The sequence below is a fragment of the Oncorhynchus clarkii genome, chromosome 9 (genome assembly GCF_045791955.1).
Source record: "Oncorhynchus clarkii lewisi isolate Uvic-CL-2024 chromosome 9, UVic_Ocla_1.0, whole genome shotgun sequence".
Lineage (NCBI taxonomy): Eukaryota > Metazoa > Chordata > Actinopteri > Salmoniformes > Salmonidae > Oncorhynchus > Oncorhynchus clarkii.
The window spans coordinates 23,133,713-23,152,985 of NC_092155.1; the positions used below are offsets into that span (position 1 = coordinate 23,133,713).

A 19,273-nucleotide genomic window follows, 5' to 3' on the forward strand; every position below is an offset into this window, starting at 1 on the left:
TTGTGAAAAATATATTTCTATTTTTGCTAGGTAGTGTTGCTAGCGCTAGTCGGCTATACATGCGCCAAAACTCAGATATTTTTCATCCTATAGCTTAGTTCTCCAACTTCTTTTTAAATAGTGAGCCGATATGTTTTCAGCACTTTATTTCCCTGACTGATCATGGAAATTTTGAATTTTCTCATGCTCTCTCTTCTCTCTGCAGCAGACATGTAGTGAGCAATATGTTTGGAACATCAAATTGCAATAAAATCACAGTATTAAATCACAATACATATAGAATCAGGAGAATTGCAATACAAATTGTATCCTAAGTATTGTAACAATATCGTATCATGAGGTCCCTGGCAAATCCCAACCCTAATGTGTTGTGTGTCCATTGGGCCATGCATGTACATGTACAATACATTTATTCCTTGTAAAATAGGTGTTTTCCTTGGACAGATCAACAATAAATCAACCGATTCATTTTGTGGAATTGGATGTTTAATTAAACAATATCCCCAGATAACGTGGGTACAAGGTGCTGATCATGAGCATAGTTAAAAAGGTAGGGATTTACAGTTCTTAAAACTACCCTTCTCTGACTCTTGTGACAATGGAAATGTAAAACGAACAATATCATATAGTGTGAAATTCCATCAACTGTCAATTTCTCATGGCTGTCCACACATGCCATGGTCGGACAAAGAAAACGCTGTTCCTATCTCCTATTCTCACTGTCCTCCCCTGCATGTTTTACATTTCTGTCCCTTATTGCCTTTACACTTGACTAGTTGTGCTGAATCGCGAGCACCAATTAGGGCTTAGAAAACCCTCGCATGGCCAATCAGATCCTTGCCAGAGCTCTTATCAAGAACGGTTCTCATATACGCGGGATACAAGCCCCAATGCCAAGTGGGTGGTTTTCCAGGGATAAAAAAATGTGAAATAGCAATATGTTCTCCACACACTGTTAGACAAGTCTGTGTGGTCATGGTTATTATGTGAGATAGTTATTCAAAAGTTGTTTTATTCTAGAACAAGGGTTATAAAATCTTCCTCCAGCCCTCCTCCTGGACAGTCTACTGTCTGTACAGCCTTTTGTTCCAATATTGTTCTAGTATACCTATTTCTACCACCAGATGCTCATTAGTACCTTGATTAGCTCAAATTGCTTAGCCAATAGCTATCCAGAAGGATGTTTGGCCACACCTGTTCTGGAACATTCTGAGTTGGGGGGAGGGGGGGCAGAGCTGGTTAGAGCTTCTCTTCTCTTTTTTGTGAGGCGAGCTCAGTCCAATTTCAGTGTTAACGTTAGCATGCCAGCTGCAAAGACCCATGTTGAGCATCAATCATCGCCTGCCTTCTGTTTCTCTATAATGTTTGGAAAAAGTTGGGCTCGGTCATTAGAGACAAAATGGGGGTCAAGGGGCCACGAGATGTATGTCCCGTAAAACAGCACATACACTTAATGCACTGTGTGTTATGAAACAGCTTGCCTAGACGGATGTGGGTAGGAGCGTTGAATTATATATATATATATATATATTTAATATGACCGTCTCACAGTGACCTTTTGTGTCACTAACGTTGAGGATACTAGTAACTCATGTTCATACACAACAAGAGAGGAAAATAGTTACTGTGCAATTTTGTAGAGTGGGCTAAACTTATGTAGCTTAGACAACTTTGCAACTGTTTCTCTTGCCAATGATTGCTAAATGGCATGATTCACTACTAATATTGTGCAACTATAGGAAGCACCTGCAAAGTAATGTGACAACAAATAAATAACTTGTTATCCAATCTTATCCCCAATAACAAACATACAGTACCTTTAAAAATTAATTTAAAGAGTTTCATTCCAAAACACTAGATATCAATTTTCAGAAATATTGGTCAATTAGCTTTTATTTTTTAAAGAAATTATGAAAACGATTGGTGTGATTTTTCACTATCTAATAGGCATGGGGTTGGTCAATGATAGACATGTATTTGTTTAAAATCTATCACTTGATGGTTTCATTTCAGAGACAAATAATCATGTTTTTTTGCTAAATGTAGTACTGCTAGGTTTTACACAGTCAAATGTAACAAAAAATACATTTTAATAAAGAACTGTACAAGAACTGTACAAATGATACATTTATAAATATATATATAATAATAATAATGACTTACAGTTAGTGCATTCATCTTAAGATAGCTAGGTGAGACAACCACATATCACAGTGAAATATACTGGAGACAAACATTCCTTTCCAGCTAAACAATGGATATATGTATCGTTCAAACATTCAGCAGACATGTCATCCAACATATGTCAGGTAGTGCCACACCTCTTGACTTTTTCCACATTTTGTTGTGTTACAAAGTGGGGTTAAAATGGTTTTAATTGTCATATTTTGTAGAAGATATACACAGAATACTCTGTAATGTCAAAGTGGACAACTATTTTCAGGTCTTGCCATAGATTTTCAAGCAGATTTAAGCCAAAACTGTAACTCGGCCAGTCAGGAACATTCACTGTCTTCTTGGTAAGAAACTCAAGTGTAGATTTGGCCTTGCGTTATACGTTATTGTCCTGCTGAAAGGGCTTACTCTGTGAACTTATTTTTAGAAACAAACATTGAATATCCCATTGAGCATGACAAAGTTATTGTTATTATTGACACTTCTGATGATGTATCTATACACCCAGTCACTACAAAGATACAGGCATCCTTCATAACTCAGTTGCCAGAGAGGAAGGAAATCACTCAGGGATTTCACCATGAGGTCAATGGTGACTTTAAAAACTTTATGTAACTTTAAAAAGTTACATCGTTTAATGCCTGTGACAGGAGAAATCTGAGGATGGATCAACAACATTGTAGTTACTCCACAATACTAACCTAATGGACAGAGTGAAAGAAGGAAGCCTGTACAGAACATGCATCCTGTTTGCAACAAGGCACTAAAGTAATACTGCAAAGAATGTGGCAAAGCAATTCACTTTTTGTCCTGAATATAAAATGTTATGTTCAATCCAATACAAGACATTACTGAGTACCACTCTCCATATTTTAAAGTATCATTTTATGGGTATGCTTGTAATTGTTAAGGACTGGGGAGTTTTTCAAATGGAGCTAAGCACAGGCCAAATCCTAGAGGAAAACCTGGTTCAGTCTGCTTTCCACCAGACACTGGGAGATTAATTCACCTTTCAGTGGGATAATAACCTAAAACGCAAGGCAAAATCTACACTGGAGTTGCTTACCAAGAAGATAGTGAATGTTCCTCATGGGCTGAGTTAGACTTTTGAATTAAATTGGCTTGGAAATCTATGGCAAGACCTGAAAACAGTTGTCTAGCAATGATCCATAACCGATTTGACAGAGCTTGAAGAATTTTGAAAAGAATCATGAGCAAATGATGCACAGTCCAGGTGTGGAATGCTCTTAGAGACTTAACCAGAAGGACTCACAGCTGTAATCGCTGCCAAAGGTGGTTCTAACATTTAGTGTCTATACGGTATTGTACTCTAAATTGATGACTTGATTTACAACACCTGCCATAATATGGACATGGTCATTTACCAAATAGGGCTGTCTTCTGTATAACACCCATACCTTGTCATAGCAAAACTGATTGGCTCAAACACATTTAAGAAGGAAAGAAATTCCACAAATTTACCTTTAACACCTGTTCATTGAAATTCATTCCATGTGACTACCTCATGAAGCTGGTTGAGAGAATGCCAAGAGTGTGCAAAGCTGTCATCAAGGCAAAGGGTGGCTACTTTCAAGAATCTCAAATATAACATATATTTTGATTTCTATAACACTTTTTTGGTTACAACATGATTCCATTTGTGTTATTTCATAGTTTTGATGTCTTCACTATTATTCAACAATGTAGAAAATAGTAAAAAAATAAAAAATAAGAAAAACCCCTGAATAATTAGGTGTGTCCAAGCTTTTGACTGGTACTGTATGTATTCCTACTTCGCATAATTTTACAAGTACCAGATCTTATGTTTCCACTCACATTGAGAAGGCAATGCAATCTCCAAACGGAGTCTGGCTTGACCTCCAAAGACAATCCTCTTAGCGATAACATGCAAGTGCTGAAATCTGCAACTTTGTGACTTTCTGGTCTTGGCGCATTCATAAGGAAGATAAATCGCTTGCTCTCTGCAACGATTAGCACCTTCGATAACTATTTATGTCCTCTCTCTCCCTCCCTCTCTCTCCAGCACCACCAAAGTTTTTGAGAACCCCCAATGACCAAACGGGCGTGCAAGGAGGCGTGGCATCATTCATCTGCCAAGCAACGGGAGACCCACGCCCCAAGATAGTTTGGAACAAGAAAGGGAAGAAAGTCAGCAACCAGAGATTTGAGGTATTAGGTCTATTGTTCTGATGTAAAATGCTTGACAAAACGGGAATGCTCAACAGTGCTTTTGGTACCCCCATCCCCCCCTCCCGTCCCTCTCCAAACCCCTAACACATAATCCATCCCCCCGATCTCCCAAATCACACGCCTGCCTTTGCCACCACGCATGAGCAGGCTTTAATAATCATGCTGGCCCAGCCATCTAACATGCATGAGATTTATTGAGCAAGTACACGCGATCTGGGACATATTTGTAATTAAAGAAATACAGAAAGAATGATGGGGAGTGAAATAAAGAAAAGGGGGAAGAAATGGTGTGACCCAGATACCTATATTAACATCATGCTGCATTTAGCTGCTTATGCAAAACGAGGGAGAAGTATCTCTGTAGTTCAAAGGTCTTTTGCTTCGTGGCATCTTTATCTAAATGCATGTCCCCCTCGCTGTTTTGTTTGGCTGCAAGCTTTGATTTGTCCTTCTCTTCAATCGCCATGACAAATAACACACCTTCTTCGAACACTGATAAGATTTCTATACATTTCTGTGTCATTCCCTTTCGGAGTGTATCATAGTGTGATATGAACAAACACCTTCCTCTCTCCTTGCCATACTACTACTCAGCAGTAATGGGTTATCTGGATTTGGAGAGTCTTTGGCGTCTCACAGGTCGGGCAGGAATGGAATCTTATCAGAGTTCATCACATTTGTGCCGCTGCACGTACTGAATGCTAATGCACTAGCTCGCTAACTCACCCATCGCTGCTGCGAGGCTTGCTTGCCACGCCCTTATTCCCCCACTCACTCACGCGGCCGGCTCCTCATCCCTAACAAAGCCCATTTCCCTTTACAGAAACACTGAGACTTTCTCAACCCAATTTTCTTTCTCTTTGAGTTTGAAATGGGAAAGGGAGCACTTTTACTTACCATCATCACGCGCTCTTGCAATGATTGCCCGAATGTGCCCTTGTCGCTTGGCCACTGAACCGTCAAGGTGTTTTGTTCAACTAACACATGAAATGATATGCTCTGAACTGTACCAGTGAGAGTTGAGGCCGGCCTTTCTGCGTGTGTGTTTGTGCTTGTGTGTCTGTATATGATGCAGAGGTTCTTAACAGTCAACTTCTTTTTTAAACCTACCTAAAAATGCTTAAAAATGAGTTATGATACAGGGCTTTCTAAAAACAGTGAGTATACAGCATGGAACGATAGCTGTAAAAGCTACAAAACACCCGTTTGTGAACATTTTACGTGTTGTATGTCCAAAACAATTGGTAATGTCTTTTTGTACTGCTATCACGTCATGGAGATAACAATTGTTCGTCACTGTTTATCTAACCACATTTAATTGTTTGTTATTGTTCTGTCCCATTGAAGTATTTCAATGTTTTTAATAGTTTGTTAACTTTAAGAGTGGGGCGAACCAAAATGTACATGCAATATAAAACAGACATAAAAGTCCAAACGATTCGTTCTGGCCAATGGATACTTTCCCATTCTTAAAGTTAGTTGGCCTCTTTGATTATCTTCCCAATAATTGATACACAAGATCAGCTCATATTTTGGATCCAAAGTTGATGTCGGAGAGCTGTGAGCCATCTTTGAATTTACACGACATGGCCAAAAGGATGCGGACACCCCTTCAATTCAGTAGAATCGTCTGTTTCAGCCACACCCATTGCTGACAGGTGTACAAAATCAAGCACGCAGCCATGCAATCTCCAAAGAAAAACATTACCAGTAGAATGGCCCATACTAAAGAGCTCAATGAATTTCAACATGGCACCGTCATAGGATGCCACCTTTCCAACAAGTCAGTTAGTCAAATGTCTGCCCTGCTCGAGATACCCAGTCAACTGTGAGTGCTGTTATTGTGAAGTGGAAACGGCTAGGAGAGACAACGGCTCAGCTGTGAAGTGTTTGGCCACACAAGCTCACAGAACGGGACCACCAAGTGCTGAAGTGTGTAGAGCGTAAAAATCGTCTGTCCTCAGTTGCAACACTCACTACCGAGTTCCAAACTGCCTGGGAAGCAACGTCAAGACAATAACTTTCCATCAGGAGCTTCATGAAATGGGTTTCCATAGCCAAGCAGCCGTACACAAGCCTAAGATGACAATGTGCAATGCCAATCGTCGGCTGGAGTGGTGTAAAGCTCGCCAACTTTGGACTCTGGAGCAGTATAAACGCGTGATGAATCACGCTTTACCATCTGGCAGTACGACAGAGCAATCTGAGTTTGACGGATGCAAGGAGAACGCTACCCCCCGAATGCACAGTCCCAACTGTAAAGTTTGGTGGAGGAGGAATAATGGTCTGGGGCTGTTTTTCATGTTTCGGGCTAGGCCCCTAAGTTCCAGTGAAGGTAAATCTTAACGCTACAGCATACAATGACATTCTAGACGATTCTGTGGTTCTGGTGGCAAAAGTTTGGCGATTGCCCTTTCCTGATTACATTGTCGCTGTGCACAAAGCGAGGTCCATACAGAAATGGTTTGTCTAGATCGGTGTGGAAGAACTTGACTGGCCTGCAAAGAGTCTTGACCTCAACCCCATCGAACACCTTTGGGATGACTTGAAAAAGTGACTGCTAGCCAGGCTTAATCGCTCAACATCAGTGCCCTACCTCACTAATGCTCATGTGGCTGAATGGAAGAAAGTGTCCATATACTTACTTTTGGCCATGTGGTGTATATTATATTTAATCTTCCAGTACATCACTAGATAATAATAAGATGCATATAACTAATAATGGCTCTCTGAACACAACTGATCTGGTAATAACTATACCAATGGATAGTCAATCATAAGCACAAACAACAGTCTAAGGCCATGACTAGCCATGCAAAACTTTGATCAATAGTCACAATGATGACATTATTATCCACAGTTGAAGTCGGAAGTTTAAATACACTTAGGTTGGAGTCATTAAAACTTGTTTTTCAACCACTCCCCAAACTATAGTTTTGGCAAGTCGGTTAGGATGTCTACTTTGTGCATGACACAAGTCACTTTTCCAACAATTGTTTACAGACAGATTATTTCACTTATAATTCACTGTATCACAATTCCAGTGGGTCAGAAGTTTACATACACTAAATTGACTGTGCCTATAAACAGCTTGGAAAATTATGTCATGGCATTAGAAGCTTCTGATAGGCTAATTGACATCATTTGAGTCAATTGGAGGTGTACCTGTGGATGTATTTCAAGGCCTACCTTCAAACTTAGTGCCTCTTTGCTTGACATCATGGGAAAATCCAAATAAATCAGCCAAGACCTCAGAAAAAAAATTGTAGACCTCCACAAGTCTGGTTCATCCTTAGTAGCAATTTCCAAACGCCTGAAGGTACCACATTCATCTGTACAAACAATAGTATGCAAGTATAAACACCATGGGACCACACAGCTGTCATACTGCTCAGGAAGGAGACGAGTTCTGTCTCCTAGAGATGAACGTACTTTGGTGCGAAAAGTGCAAATCAATTCCAGAACAACAGCAAAGGCCCTTGTGAAGATGCTGGAGGAAACAGGTACAAAAGTTATCTATATCCACAGGAAAATGAGTCCTATATCAACATAACCTGAAAGGCCGCTCAGCAAGGAAGAAGCTACTGCTCCAAATCCGCCATAAAAAAAGCCAGACTACGCTTTTCAATTGAAAATCGGGAAAAAGATTGTACTTTTTGGAGAAATGTCCTCTGGTCTGATGAAACAAAAATGGCCATAATGACCATTGTTATGTTTGGAGGAAAAAGGGGCAGGCTTGCAAGCCGAAGAACACCATCCCAACCGTGAAACACGGGGGTGGCAGCATCATGTTGCGGGGGTGCTTTGCTGCAGCAGGGACTGGTGCACTTCACAAAATAGATGGCATTATGAGGCAGGAAAATTCTGTGGATATATTGAAGCAACATCTCAAGACATCATTAGTCAGGAAGTTAAAGCTTGGTCGCAAATAGGTCTTCCAAATGGACAATGACCCCAAGCATGCATCCAATGTTGTGGCAAAATGGCTTAAGGACAGCAAAGTCAAGGTATTGGAGTGGCCGTCACAAAGCTCTGACCTCAATCTTATAGAAAATGTGTGGGCAGAACTAAAAAAGTGTGTGCGTGCAAGGAGGCCTACAAACCTGACTCAGTTACACCAGCTCTGTCACGAAGAATGGGCCAAAATTCACCCAACTTATTGTGGGAAGCTATTGGAAGGCTACACGAAAAGTTTGACCCAAGTGTAGCGATTTAAAGGCAATGCTACCAAATACTAATGGAGTGTATGTCAACTTCTGACCCACTGGGAATGTGATGAAAGAAATAAAAGCTGAAATAAATCATTCTCTCTACTATTATTCTGACATTTCACATTCTTAATATAAAGTGGTGATCCGAACTGACCTAAGACAGGAATTTCTACGAGGATTAAATGTCAGGAATTGTGAAAAACTGAGTTTAAATGTAATTGGCTAAGGTGTATGTAAACTTTCGACTTCAACTGTACATACTACAGATGTGGTATCTCTTCCTCAAACAATCCATCCTCTCCTTGTCTCCCCCCTTCACCTGCTCTTAATTGAAAATACATGACAGGGGAAAACCAATTTGGTGGAAGCTTGCTTCAGGCTGGCTTTCACCTGGACACATCTTTCAGGAGAGGAGGTGAAGGATGGATGGTCTTTATAGACAATTGAGAAAGGAGCCAAACACTCACTCAAATAAGGAGCTGATGTTAGAGTATACTAGCAGCTTCCATTGTTTTCTGATGGGAAGCACAGTGTGTTTTGCACCATCAGTGTTGTAGGACAAATGTGTGTATACTTTTCTGCAGGAGTGGTTGGAATTGCACTGTGCAAACTTCCGTCACTGATTGTGAACAAAAAAACTCCTTTAACATATCTTGTTTCTCGCACCTGCAGGTGATTGATTTCGATGACGGCTCTGGCTCAGTGTTGAGAATTCAGCCCTTGCGTACGCCCCGAGACGAAGCCATATACGAGTGTGTTGCCTCCAACACTGTTGGAGAGCTGAGTGCTACTACGAGACTCACTGTTTTACGTGGTAGGTGCTGCTTTCTCCACAACCAAAATGCTAACTCCTCTTCCTTTAACTCTCAGTTTCTTCAACTTACCAGGTAAGCGAGACTTTCTTTGTTTCTATGTCTGGTCTGTCTGTCCTGTCTTCCTGTCCTGTTTCTTTTCTTTTTCTCACACTATATTGTTGAATCTCAGGTTTTGCCACAGTATTCCACTCATGTTGAATTTACTGACTTAATTGGTCTTACTCCATTAGCGACTTAGCCAAATATGGATTTTCTAAATCAATTAACACATTTCTTACAGTTTCCTGACACAATAATTAAGATGCTGGTTGAGTTATGCAAAGTAGTTTTCCATTGCAGGCTCTTGGTGTTCTAATGGAATGCTGAGTGCTATTCAATTCAGATTTAATTTTACTTATCTGCTCTTGCTTTAATATTCACTTAACTAGAGAAAAAGGTATGACTCTTTGAATCAGGTTTAAAACTAGTTGCTAATTTCATCATATTGTTCATTTTTTTATAGTTTTACCATAACCTAAGTAAGTGAGATTCCTGTATTTTATTTTATAAAAAATGTTTCAACCCTTTTTTCTCCCTAATTTCATGGTATCCAATTGGTAGTAGTTACAGTCTTGTCTCATTGCTGCAACTCCCGTATAGACACGGGAGAGGCGAAGGCCGAGAGCCATGTCCTCCGAAACACAACCCAACCAAGCCACACTGCTTCTTGACACAATGCCCATCCAACCCGGAAGCTAGCCGCACCAATGTGTCGGAGGAAACACTGTACACCTGGCAACTGTGTCAGCGTGCACTTTGCCCGGCCCGCCACAGGAGTCGCTAGTGCGCAATGAGACAAGGATATCCCTGCCGGCCTAACCCGGACGACACTGGGCCAATTGTGTGCCGCCCCACGAGCCTCCCGGTCACGGCCGGCTGCGACAGAGCCTGGACTTGAACCCAGAATCTCCAGCGGTCTAAGGCACTGCGATGCAGTGCGATGCAGTGCCTTAGACCACTGCGCCATTCAGGAGGCGAGATTCCTATATTTTGTTGTAACTTTGTAATACTTGCAGTTGCTTGAGATACTTTGAATACTGACAACAAAAATTGGTCTCAAATCTAAAGTTATCTGCTGATACCACAGTCATAACCACTGCCACATACCATACATATAAAAAGCAAATGTTTATCTTGATTACACACATCTTATTCAAACGCAAATGCTTACTGGCCCCGGACTCAAAAATACATTGTACTTGTAGACCTATCTCTCTAAAGCAGAGACTTGTTATGCTCTGAATGGAGAATTGGCTCTAAAATCCCTTGACACTCTGAATGAGGTGTGCTCCATTATCCCCCACAATTACACAACAGCTCCCCACTTATAGAAAAGAACCAGCTCTGTATATTCTCTCTGAAGCGCCTTGTCCTCTCTTCCTTATCACCACCACCGAGATGAACAAAAGGCCCCTGGCACGGTCCCCAAGGGCCCTTTGAAAAGGAAAGGTGGCAGATTCTCATGCAATCTCTCCCCTGTTAACGCTATGTCTCTTCACGTGTGTGTTTGTGTTTATGTATGTGTGTAGAAACACAATAACATGCACGTGCACACACACACACACACACACACACACACACACACACACACACACACACACACACACACACACACAGAGACTGGCGAAGGAAATGAGTGTCACAGCATCTGCTTCATTGAACCTGTGCCTCTCAGCTCCAATGCCAAGGCATTAGCATGTATATTACCATTCCATTCCACTTTGTCCCTAGCTATACCTACCCCTCCTTGTATCCCATCACCAGTTTGAAGGTGAGCGAAACAGCATATGCCGCAGCAAAAAGCCCTTCCTGTGTTGCAATAAAGTGATGCTCTCTGGTCAAGACAGAGGAGAGTATGTCTCTCACTCACTCATGCAGAGACCCAGGCATACACACACTTTCACATCCCCATCCACACAAATCCTCAACAGACCTGCCAATTTCTACCTGAATGAGAATATTCACCAAATAGTTATTTTTCGGAGGCTTTATGCCTTTTCTCTAGAATGTGTATTATAACCAGCACAACCAGCCAAATTCAAACATTGTCAAAGTTGCAACGCAACTTATTTTGGAGGCCTCATGTCTTATTCATGTAGTCTACTGAGCTGGGGTGCAAGGGTGAACTTTTACATTAGAGGGCAGGGTGGTGGGTATAGTTTGAGGACCATGTAAGAGTAGTGTACTTTTACGAGGTTACATTTCAATGCATAATACATAACACAAAAAGCCATAGAGATACCATTTTCTTTCTGCTTTGTTCCAAAAATACTCTACGTATCTCTGACATGGTTCTGTATCTCCCTTGGAGAATACAGTATGTCTGTATTTGCACGCCAAGATTTATTTGGGAAATTCCTCTGCCAGGTTCTTTATTTGGTGTTTGATACCACCAAAAATTCCAATCTGAGTTCAATCTGTCGGCGTAGCTAGGAGCTTTAGAGATTCTCTAACCCACCTTGTATACCTCTTGCCGAGATGCTACAGATGCCACACAAGGCTGCAATAGATACATAAACTAATCACCTGATGAAGACACTGCTAAGTAATACATATAAAGTGACTGTTCATTTAGTTCATTTGAGCTCTAGTGGCCTGTGCTAGGAGATTGGTTAGCATCTGTTTCTGGTAGCTTTCTCCAGGAGGAGATAATGGCTAATTCCATAAAGGGGGAAAAGTAAAATTGTTGTAATTGCCAGTCATGAAGCATCAGGGCTGCGAGGTGAAGGATCCAGTGGCAGAGATATTAGCATTTGGATGAGCCACGGACTTGATGGGAAATGCTATTAGCAATGAACTTTCCTGGCTTAAAGAGAGAAAGTAATTTGCATGAAAGGCGAACCGCTAGCATAATGATGTTCGTACCCGAAATCTACTTGTCCAATGAATGAGGGCCCTAGTTTGCATATTGTACTTTTTCCCCCTTGGATCTCTTTCTCCCTCTGTTTTGATTAACTCAGAGATGACTTAAGTCATATGTGATATGGGTGTTTGAATTAAGGTTGTCTGATTTGAAATTGGAATTGGAAAACGGTAGGAGATGAAGGGTGATAAAAGATTAAAGAGAAGCAGATAAAATGGTACAGGAGTCATAGTGTAGTTTTGATACCACGTATAGCATACAGTACCACCTTATGAGTCATAATACCCATAAAACCTATCGGTCAAACGGGGAAAGAGTTCCAATCATTTTTCCACCGTTCATTTTTCACATCAGGGATTTTAGAAACACTTAAAATAAGGGCTGTGTTTCATGTAGGTTTACCCTGGCATGATGTTTTGATAACTGTGTAAATCTGTCTAAGACAAGGTGACTTTTATCAATTTATTTGCCTGTGTTTACCCCCCCAAAATGTAATGCCAATTAGCTGCTAATGTGGCTATCATAAAGAACGACAAATGCCATAATGATCTGGACGAGACTGCTGAATCGAGGCGAAGATAAGTATCTCTGGATTAATTATCTAATGTTAGCTAAATGGAGTCATTAATAAATTGTCTACATTTCTTTAAATTGCCAATTTTGTGAAGTGTATTGTGTTTGACCAATAGGTTTCATGGGTATTATGACACCTCCAATGTGGGGCTCTATTGGATTTAAACATTTGATGTTTTTCATCTGATTTTACGACATGTGTTCTGATACAGCAGGACATTTTGCATATTCCCCCAGGACATAATAACACATAATAAGACATAGATCCTCAAAATGTTCAAGTTGATTGCACCAGACAATATGTCAGCCAAGTGTCCACACTCTATAGATGGAGATAGAACCATCAGTTTATCATTCTATTCTATATCCATTACATGTCAGCTGGTGCGATTAGCTATAGTTTAAATAGTGGGAAATTCAATTAAAATAATTGCCTTCCTATGTAGGCACCCAAACACAAGCACATACCTCATTTTACAATCGCACAATCGTATGCTATTATCACGTGGTATGGCTGTGTCAACTTTCTTCGCTGCAGATTCAGTCGTGATTATGGAAGTTAATGTATCCATATATTCCCATTATACTGTGAACAGCGATTTCTCTCGCCATTCTCACAAGCATGCACAGTTGTGCTGATGTGCTCAACTTGATAGTAAGAGTGGAAAATAGAAAGACTCTCTAGTGTGACGGAAAAAATCCATTATTTCTGTTTGTAAAGGAGTGGTGCAGGGTGCTCTCGCTCTGTAAAAGTGACCACGTTGTAGGAAAGGATTATCTTTTCACCCATAGCCAGAAGAAGCCTGTAGACTATAGCTTATGTTGCATACGTAACTTTCTACACTTTGCAGTCTTCAGACACTCAAGAAGAATATAGTTTGAATAGTGCATATCCATAATACAGAATGAGAAAATTCCTCAGAAGACTAAGGCTGAGTATACAAAGGCAGCCTAATTCTGTTCTTTTACCCAATTATTGGCAAACGATCTGATCTGATTGGTCAGAAGACCAATAGTGGAAAAATATCAGAATTGCCTGTGTAAACACAGCCTAAGTGCATGAAGGAATTAAGTGCATTTGCTTCTGTAAAGAGAAGAGGAAGATAATATAATTCCACCCACGTAAACCAATAAGAATGTCCATTAAAAACTGATTTGTTTGTTGGTACTGTATGTATTTGTACGCCTTACTGACATAGATTCACAACAGTGATAAACTTAAACCAATGTTCCCAGTCTGAAGTTTAGAGTCAGATTAGAACCCAGACAAATAATATCCTGTTCTTTATTTTATCATTCCCCCGAGTTGCAGTGGCCAGACTACGCTTGCTTTTTAAATCCAGCAAGGAACAGAATAAGTCTAGACCAAGAATATTCGTAAGCACCACACAGACATATCACATCTTTTTTTTTACTCCTTTTCACCACACTACTTTGCATGGATTTGCATTTCAAATCCACTAGGAACTACTTTTCTGTGTCGTGATGTAGGGTCTTAATACAAATTCCTCACATTACTTTGTTTCTCTGCAAGTTTCTCTACTCTACTCTGTATCTCAGGTTGTACTTCAAAGAAGCATTGACTGCATTGACTGAAAACATTGACTGAGTGCTCAAATTGCTCGTGAAGCAAATAGCTGGCTCAGCTGTCTTGGACTGCCAGAGCAAGGCATGCAGTGAGGGCGAAGTGGCTATTGTAAAATTGCAGAGCCTGAGATCACTATGCTTGCAAAAAGCAATGCAGGAGGTGAACAAGGCAGCATAGGGGGCCAGGAGCGAGAACGCTATTCAGTTTGGTTCACCGGCAAGTTCTGTAGACGCCAAGACCCAGGCTACAATACAGAAGACTCGGAACACTCAATTGTGCTGCAGAAGTACTTTTTTCAATAAATAGAGGCTTTCAAAATCCCGCTGACTTCAACATCAGGTGAACTCCTTTTGAGGGGAAGAATACATGGAAGAATTATAAAAGTGCCTGAGACAGCCGTTTTAAGTGTATCAGAAGTTCTGTAACCTTATTTGTGCATGGGTGTAAAAAGAACCCCCATCATCCCATACTCTTGTCTGAGATGTTTGACCCATTCATGTTTCCTAAATCAGCAGAATTGTGCATTTCTTTCCGGTTCCCGGGCAGTTGAGTAACAGGTGGAGCGTGGCAGTTGGTTATTTCCATCAGGGCAAAAAGTAGTCATTTGTAGGGAAATTCCATCAGGCCTAATTGAACAGACACAGATTATTCAGACTTCCCATTATGGATTTTCATTACACCCTCTTCTAAACGCGTCCGTAGACTGAGGTATTTCATCAATATTGTCAGATTGTCCCTGTCTTCTATAAATCTGTCCAGATAGATAGCTTTTGCAATATGTGCGTTTTTCAAACAACCACAAGCCTCTGAATGACTGTAAAAACTGTGGTGACTCTGCACATTCTAATATAAATCTGCTGGACAAAAGAAGAGTCTTGTATTGGCACTCCCCTCAATTCTAAATCCCAGTCTCGTTCATCACCAAAAATGGAACAGATAATGACAAGTTATTTATGATTGTAATTAAAAAGATTGAATCGACTGTCTTTGAAGAAATTGATCTTTCGGTGGAGGATAATTCTCAAAATGTCTCTGCTTAATTCATCGAGGGGGAGAATCAGTATTTGTACAGTACTGAGCATGATTTAAGACGATAAAGAGCGCCGACGTGGTGTTTAGCAAAAAATGACCCACGTCTGGCTGCTAACAAGATGGATGTGAAGCTTTACGGTCCAATAGTGAGTGCGAAAACATCTGCTGAAGCCACAAAGGGACTGGGATTGCACTGTGAAAATGATAGATAACATGGTGGCCAGGATGGCACAGTATTTTTTTTTATTAAAGTAAACACAACCCCCTATAAATGAATCATTATCAATTCGGAGAGATAGGGACAGTTGTTTTCTGCTTGGTGCTCCCAGACATCATGCAGTGTCCTATGTAACAACCTCAGGTTGCAAAATTGGGGGTACAATTAGTTGCTTTAATGATCGAAAATGCTAATGTCTTGTCACATCTCCTGACAACAATAATTGTACTTGTTAATGGCCCCAAAAGGTTGGAGAATACAAAAAAAAAGTCAACCAACTAATCTCCTACATGGACACGCCAGACAAGGCCTTTTACAAGCAAATTTCAAGGCCTAAACATTCCAATACCCAGTATACACTGTATACAACAGTATACACTGAGTGTAAAAAAGCATTAGGAACACCTGCTCTTTCCATGACATAGACTGGCCAGGTGAATCCAGCTGAAAGCTATGATCCCTTATCGATGTAACTTGTTTAATTAATTTCAATCAGTGTAGATGAATAGGAGGAGACATATTAACAAATGATGTTTAAGCCTGGAGACAACTGAGACATAGGGCAAGACAAAATGATTAAGTGCCTTTGAAAGGGGTATGGTAGTAGGTGCCAGGTGCACCAATTTGAGTGTGTCAAGAACTGCAATGCTGCTAGGTTTTTCACACTGGAGTCAACATGGGCCAGCATCCCTGTGAAACGCTTTCGACACCTTATAGAGTCCATGGTGTTCTTGATGTTTGGTATACTTAGTGTATTATGCCCCTAAGTTATGCAATTTTGGTGAGAGATACCTATCTATGAACATACTGTAGGTTTCATTACACTGATGACACTACCATACAAGTCAAAGGGCGTGTCAGGAAATGAATAATAGCTCAATCATTTAAATGATCTCCATTAGTAGCATTATAACATGTCACAAAGCTGGAGAGGCTTATCTTTTGCGTATAAGTAGCCACCTGCACACACCAGTCACAATCATCGAATTGACAAGGGGCTCTTTGGTGGAATTTGTCGTCGTCGTCGTCATTACCTTTGAACATTCCGTGGGTTGTGGGGACTTAAAGGTCGTCAAGTGGGAGTGTATCAGTCTGACTCAAGGGGTGCTAATGCAGGTGCTTGACTTTGATCTTGGCCATACTCAAGTCATTTTCTACTAGATTAATCGGGCACTTCAGGGTCACTCCTAATGCATCTAACGATGCTCTCGAAAAACCTCTTCAAGCCTGCCTACAAGGGTATTGCTAATTAAAGCCAAACAGCTTTAGACTGGCAAAAAAACAAGGTATGGGACAGCCTAACTTTGGTTGAATTATTTCAAATGTGTTATACAAAAGTATTAAAGTTATTTGCGAGGCCACATGACATTCTTTGCTCATTCCGCTGATTTTTGTGGCTGTATAGAATACATTGAGAACAAGTCTCTCAAACCAAAAGTTTACCACGAGTTTCAAACTCACCTTTCAAGGTTCAAGTGTCCTATGACAAGACTTTGAGCCTAGAAATAGCCATTTGTGTAATGCATGCCTCAAAACCACCCACGTCCCGTGGAGACACCCCAACTTCTGCCGCAGTAAATTCTGTCTGCTTAATTGAAAAGCATGATGTAACCCGGTTCCATTAAGGCCTGTTGGGACACAAGTTGTCCGTTCTTGTTAGTCCAAGAATGAGTAATCTCCACTTTCTGCAGCTAGCTCTTAGCCCCGGTCTTTTCAATGATTTATTTACCGTTTTCCTCTGACCATTTATGGAGCACTGTCATTCTCAGGTGGACATGAACTTGTATAAAGTCTGTTTTCTCAGACATGGACGAGCACTGAGACATGACCTGTAAAATATCACAGTGTTGTTATACTGAAAAGGTGACGTTCAGGGAGAAAATTGGGAAGAGTTCTTACATTTAAGAGCATGGCTTGCCTTACATAAACAAAAGCAACCTGATTTTCAACTAAACTTGTAGCACATGGTATTTTAAAAATGTATCTGTCCACCTAAAAAACGAATTGATGAAAACTGCAGGAAAATAATGTGCTTCATGCACAGTTCACACCAGGTCATTAGGAACACCTGTTTGACCAAACTGACCCGTTTTGTTTCTGAATGTAAGGCACATGAAGGTTAATGAACCAATATGATATCTTACAGGCCGACCTTCTGTCTTGTTTTCCTGACCAGCAGGGAGGCTAACCTTGTCTCCGACACTGGCCTGGCCTCCTGCTGGGACGGGCTTCTGGCCTGGGTCTGTGTCAATGCTTCCTATCCAGATATACAGTACAAGTCAAAAGTTTGGACACACCTTCTCATTCAAGGGTTTTTCTTTATTTGTACTATTTTCTACATTGTAGAATAATAGCGAAGACAACAAAACTATGAAATAACACATGTAGTAACCAAAAAAGTGTTAAACAAACCAAAATATGTTTTAGATTTTAGATTCTTGAAAGTAGCCACACTTTGCCTTAATGACAGCTTTGCACACTCTTGGCATTCTCTCTTGGCATTCTCTCAACCAGATTCACCTGGAATGCTTTTCCAACAGTCATGAAGGAGTTCCCACATATGCTGAGCACTTGTTGGCTGCTTTTCAATCACTCTGTGGTCCAACTCATCGAAAACCATCTCAATTCGGTTGAGGTTGGGCGATTGTGGAGGCCAGGTACAGCACTCCATCACTCCTTTCTGGTCAAAGAGCCCTTACACAGCCTGGAGGTGTATTTTGTGTCATTGTCCTTTTTAAAATGAAATGATAGTCCCACTAAAATTTGGACTCATCAGACCAACGGACAGATTTCAACCGGTCTAATGTCCATTGCTCATGTTTCTTGGCCCAAGCAAGTCTCTTCTTATTATTGGTGTCCTTTAGTAGTGGTTTCTTTACAGCAATTTGACAATGAAGGCCTCATTCACAGTCTCCTCTGAACATTTGATGGTGAGATGTGTCTGTTACTTGAACTCTGTGAAGCAGTTATTTGGGCTGCAATGTCTGAGGCTGGTATCACTAACGAACTTATCCTCTGCAGCAGAGGTAACTCTGGGCCTTCCTTTCCTGTGGTGGTCCTCATGAGAACCAGTTTCATCAGGGTGCTTGATGGTTTTTGTGACAGCACTTGAAGAAACTTTCAAAGTTCTTGAAATTTTTTAGATTGACTGACCATCATGTCCTAAAGTAATGATGGTCTGTTGTTTCTCATTGCTTATTTGAGCTGTTCTTGCCATAACATGGACTTGGTATTTTACCAAATAGTGCTGATTGGCTTAAACTCATTAAGAAGGAAAGAGATTCCACAAATGAACTTTTAACAAGCTGTTAATTTAAATGCATTCCAGGTGACTACCTCATGAAGCTGGTTGAGAGAATGCCAAGAGTGTGCAAAGCTATCATCAAGGCAAAGGGTGGCTACTTTGAAGAAACTCAAATATAAAATGTCATTTTTTTGTATATTTTTATTTATTTTGCACTTTTTTGGTTACTATGTGATTCCATATTTGTAATGTCTTCACAATTATTTTACAATGTAGAAAATAGGAAAAAAGAGAATGTTCTTCAT

The 19,273-nt window shown here is 40.5% G+C and overlaps 1 protein-coding gene across 5 annotated transcripts in view; it reads left to right on the plus strand.

Moving 5' to 3' along the window:
• The window catches only part of LOC139416097 (receptor-type tyrosine-protein phosphatase delta-like), a 602,231-nt gene that overhangs the window by 482,831 nt on the left and 100,127 nt on the right, over positions 1-19,273 (plus strand). For all 5 annotated transcript variants that reach the window (XM_071164375.1, XM_071164379.1, XM_071164380.1 and 2 more), the window contains 2 exons: positions 4,220-4,365; positions 9,270-9,411. In XM_071164375.1, the coding sequence (XP_071020476.1) occupies positions 4,220-4,365; positions 9,270-9,411 (288 nt within the window). The remainder of the gene's footprint in view (positions 1-4,219; positions 4,366-9,269; positions 9,412-19,273) is intronic.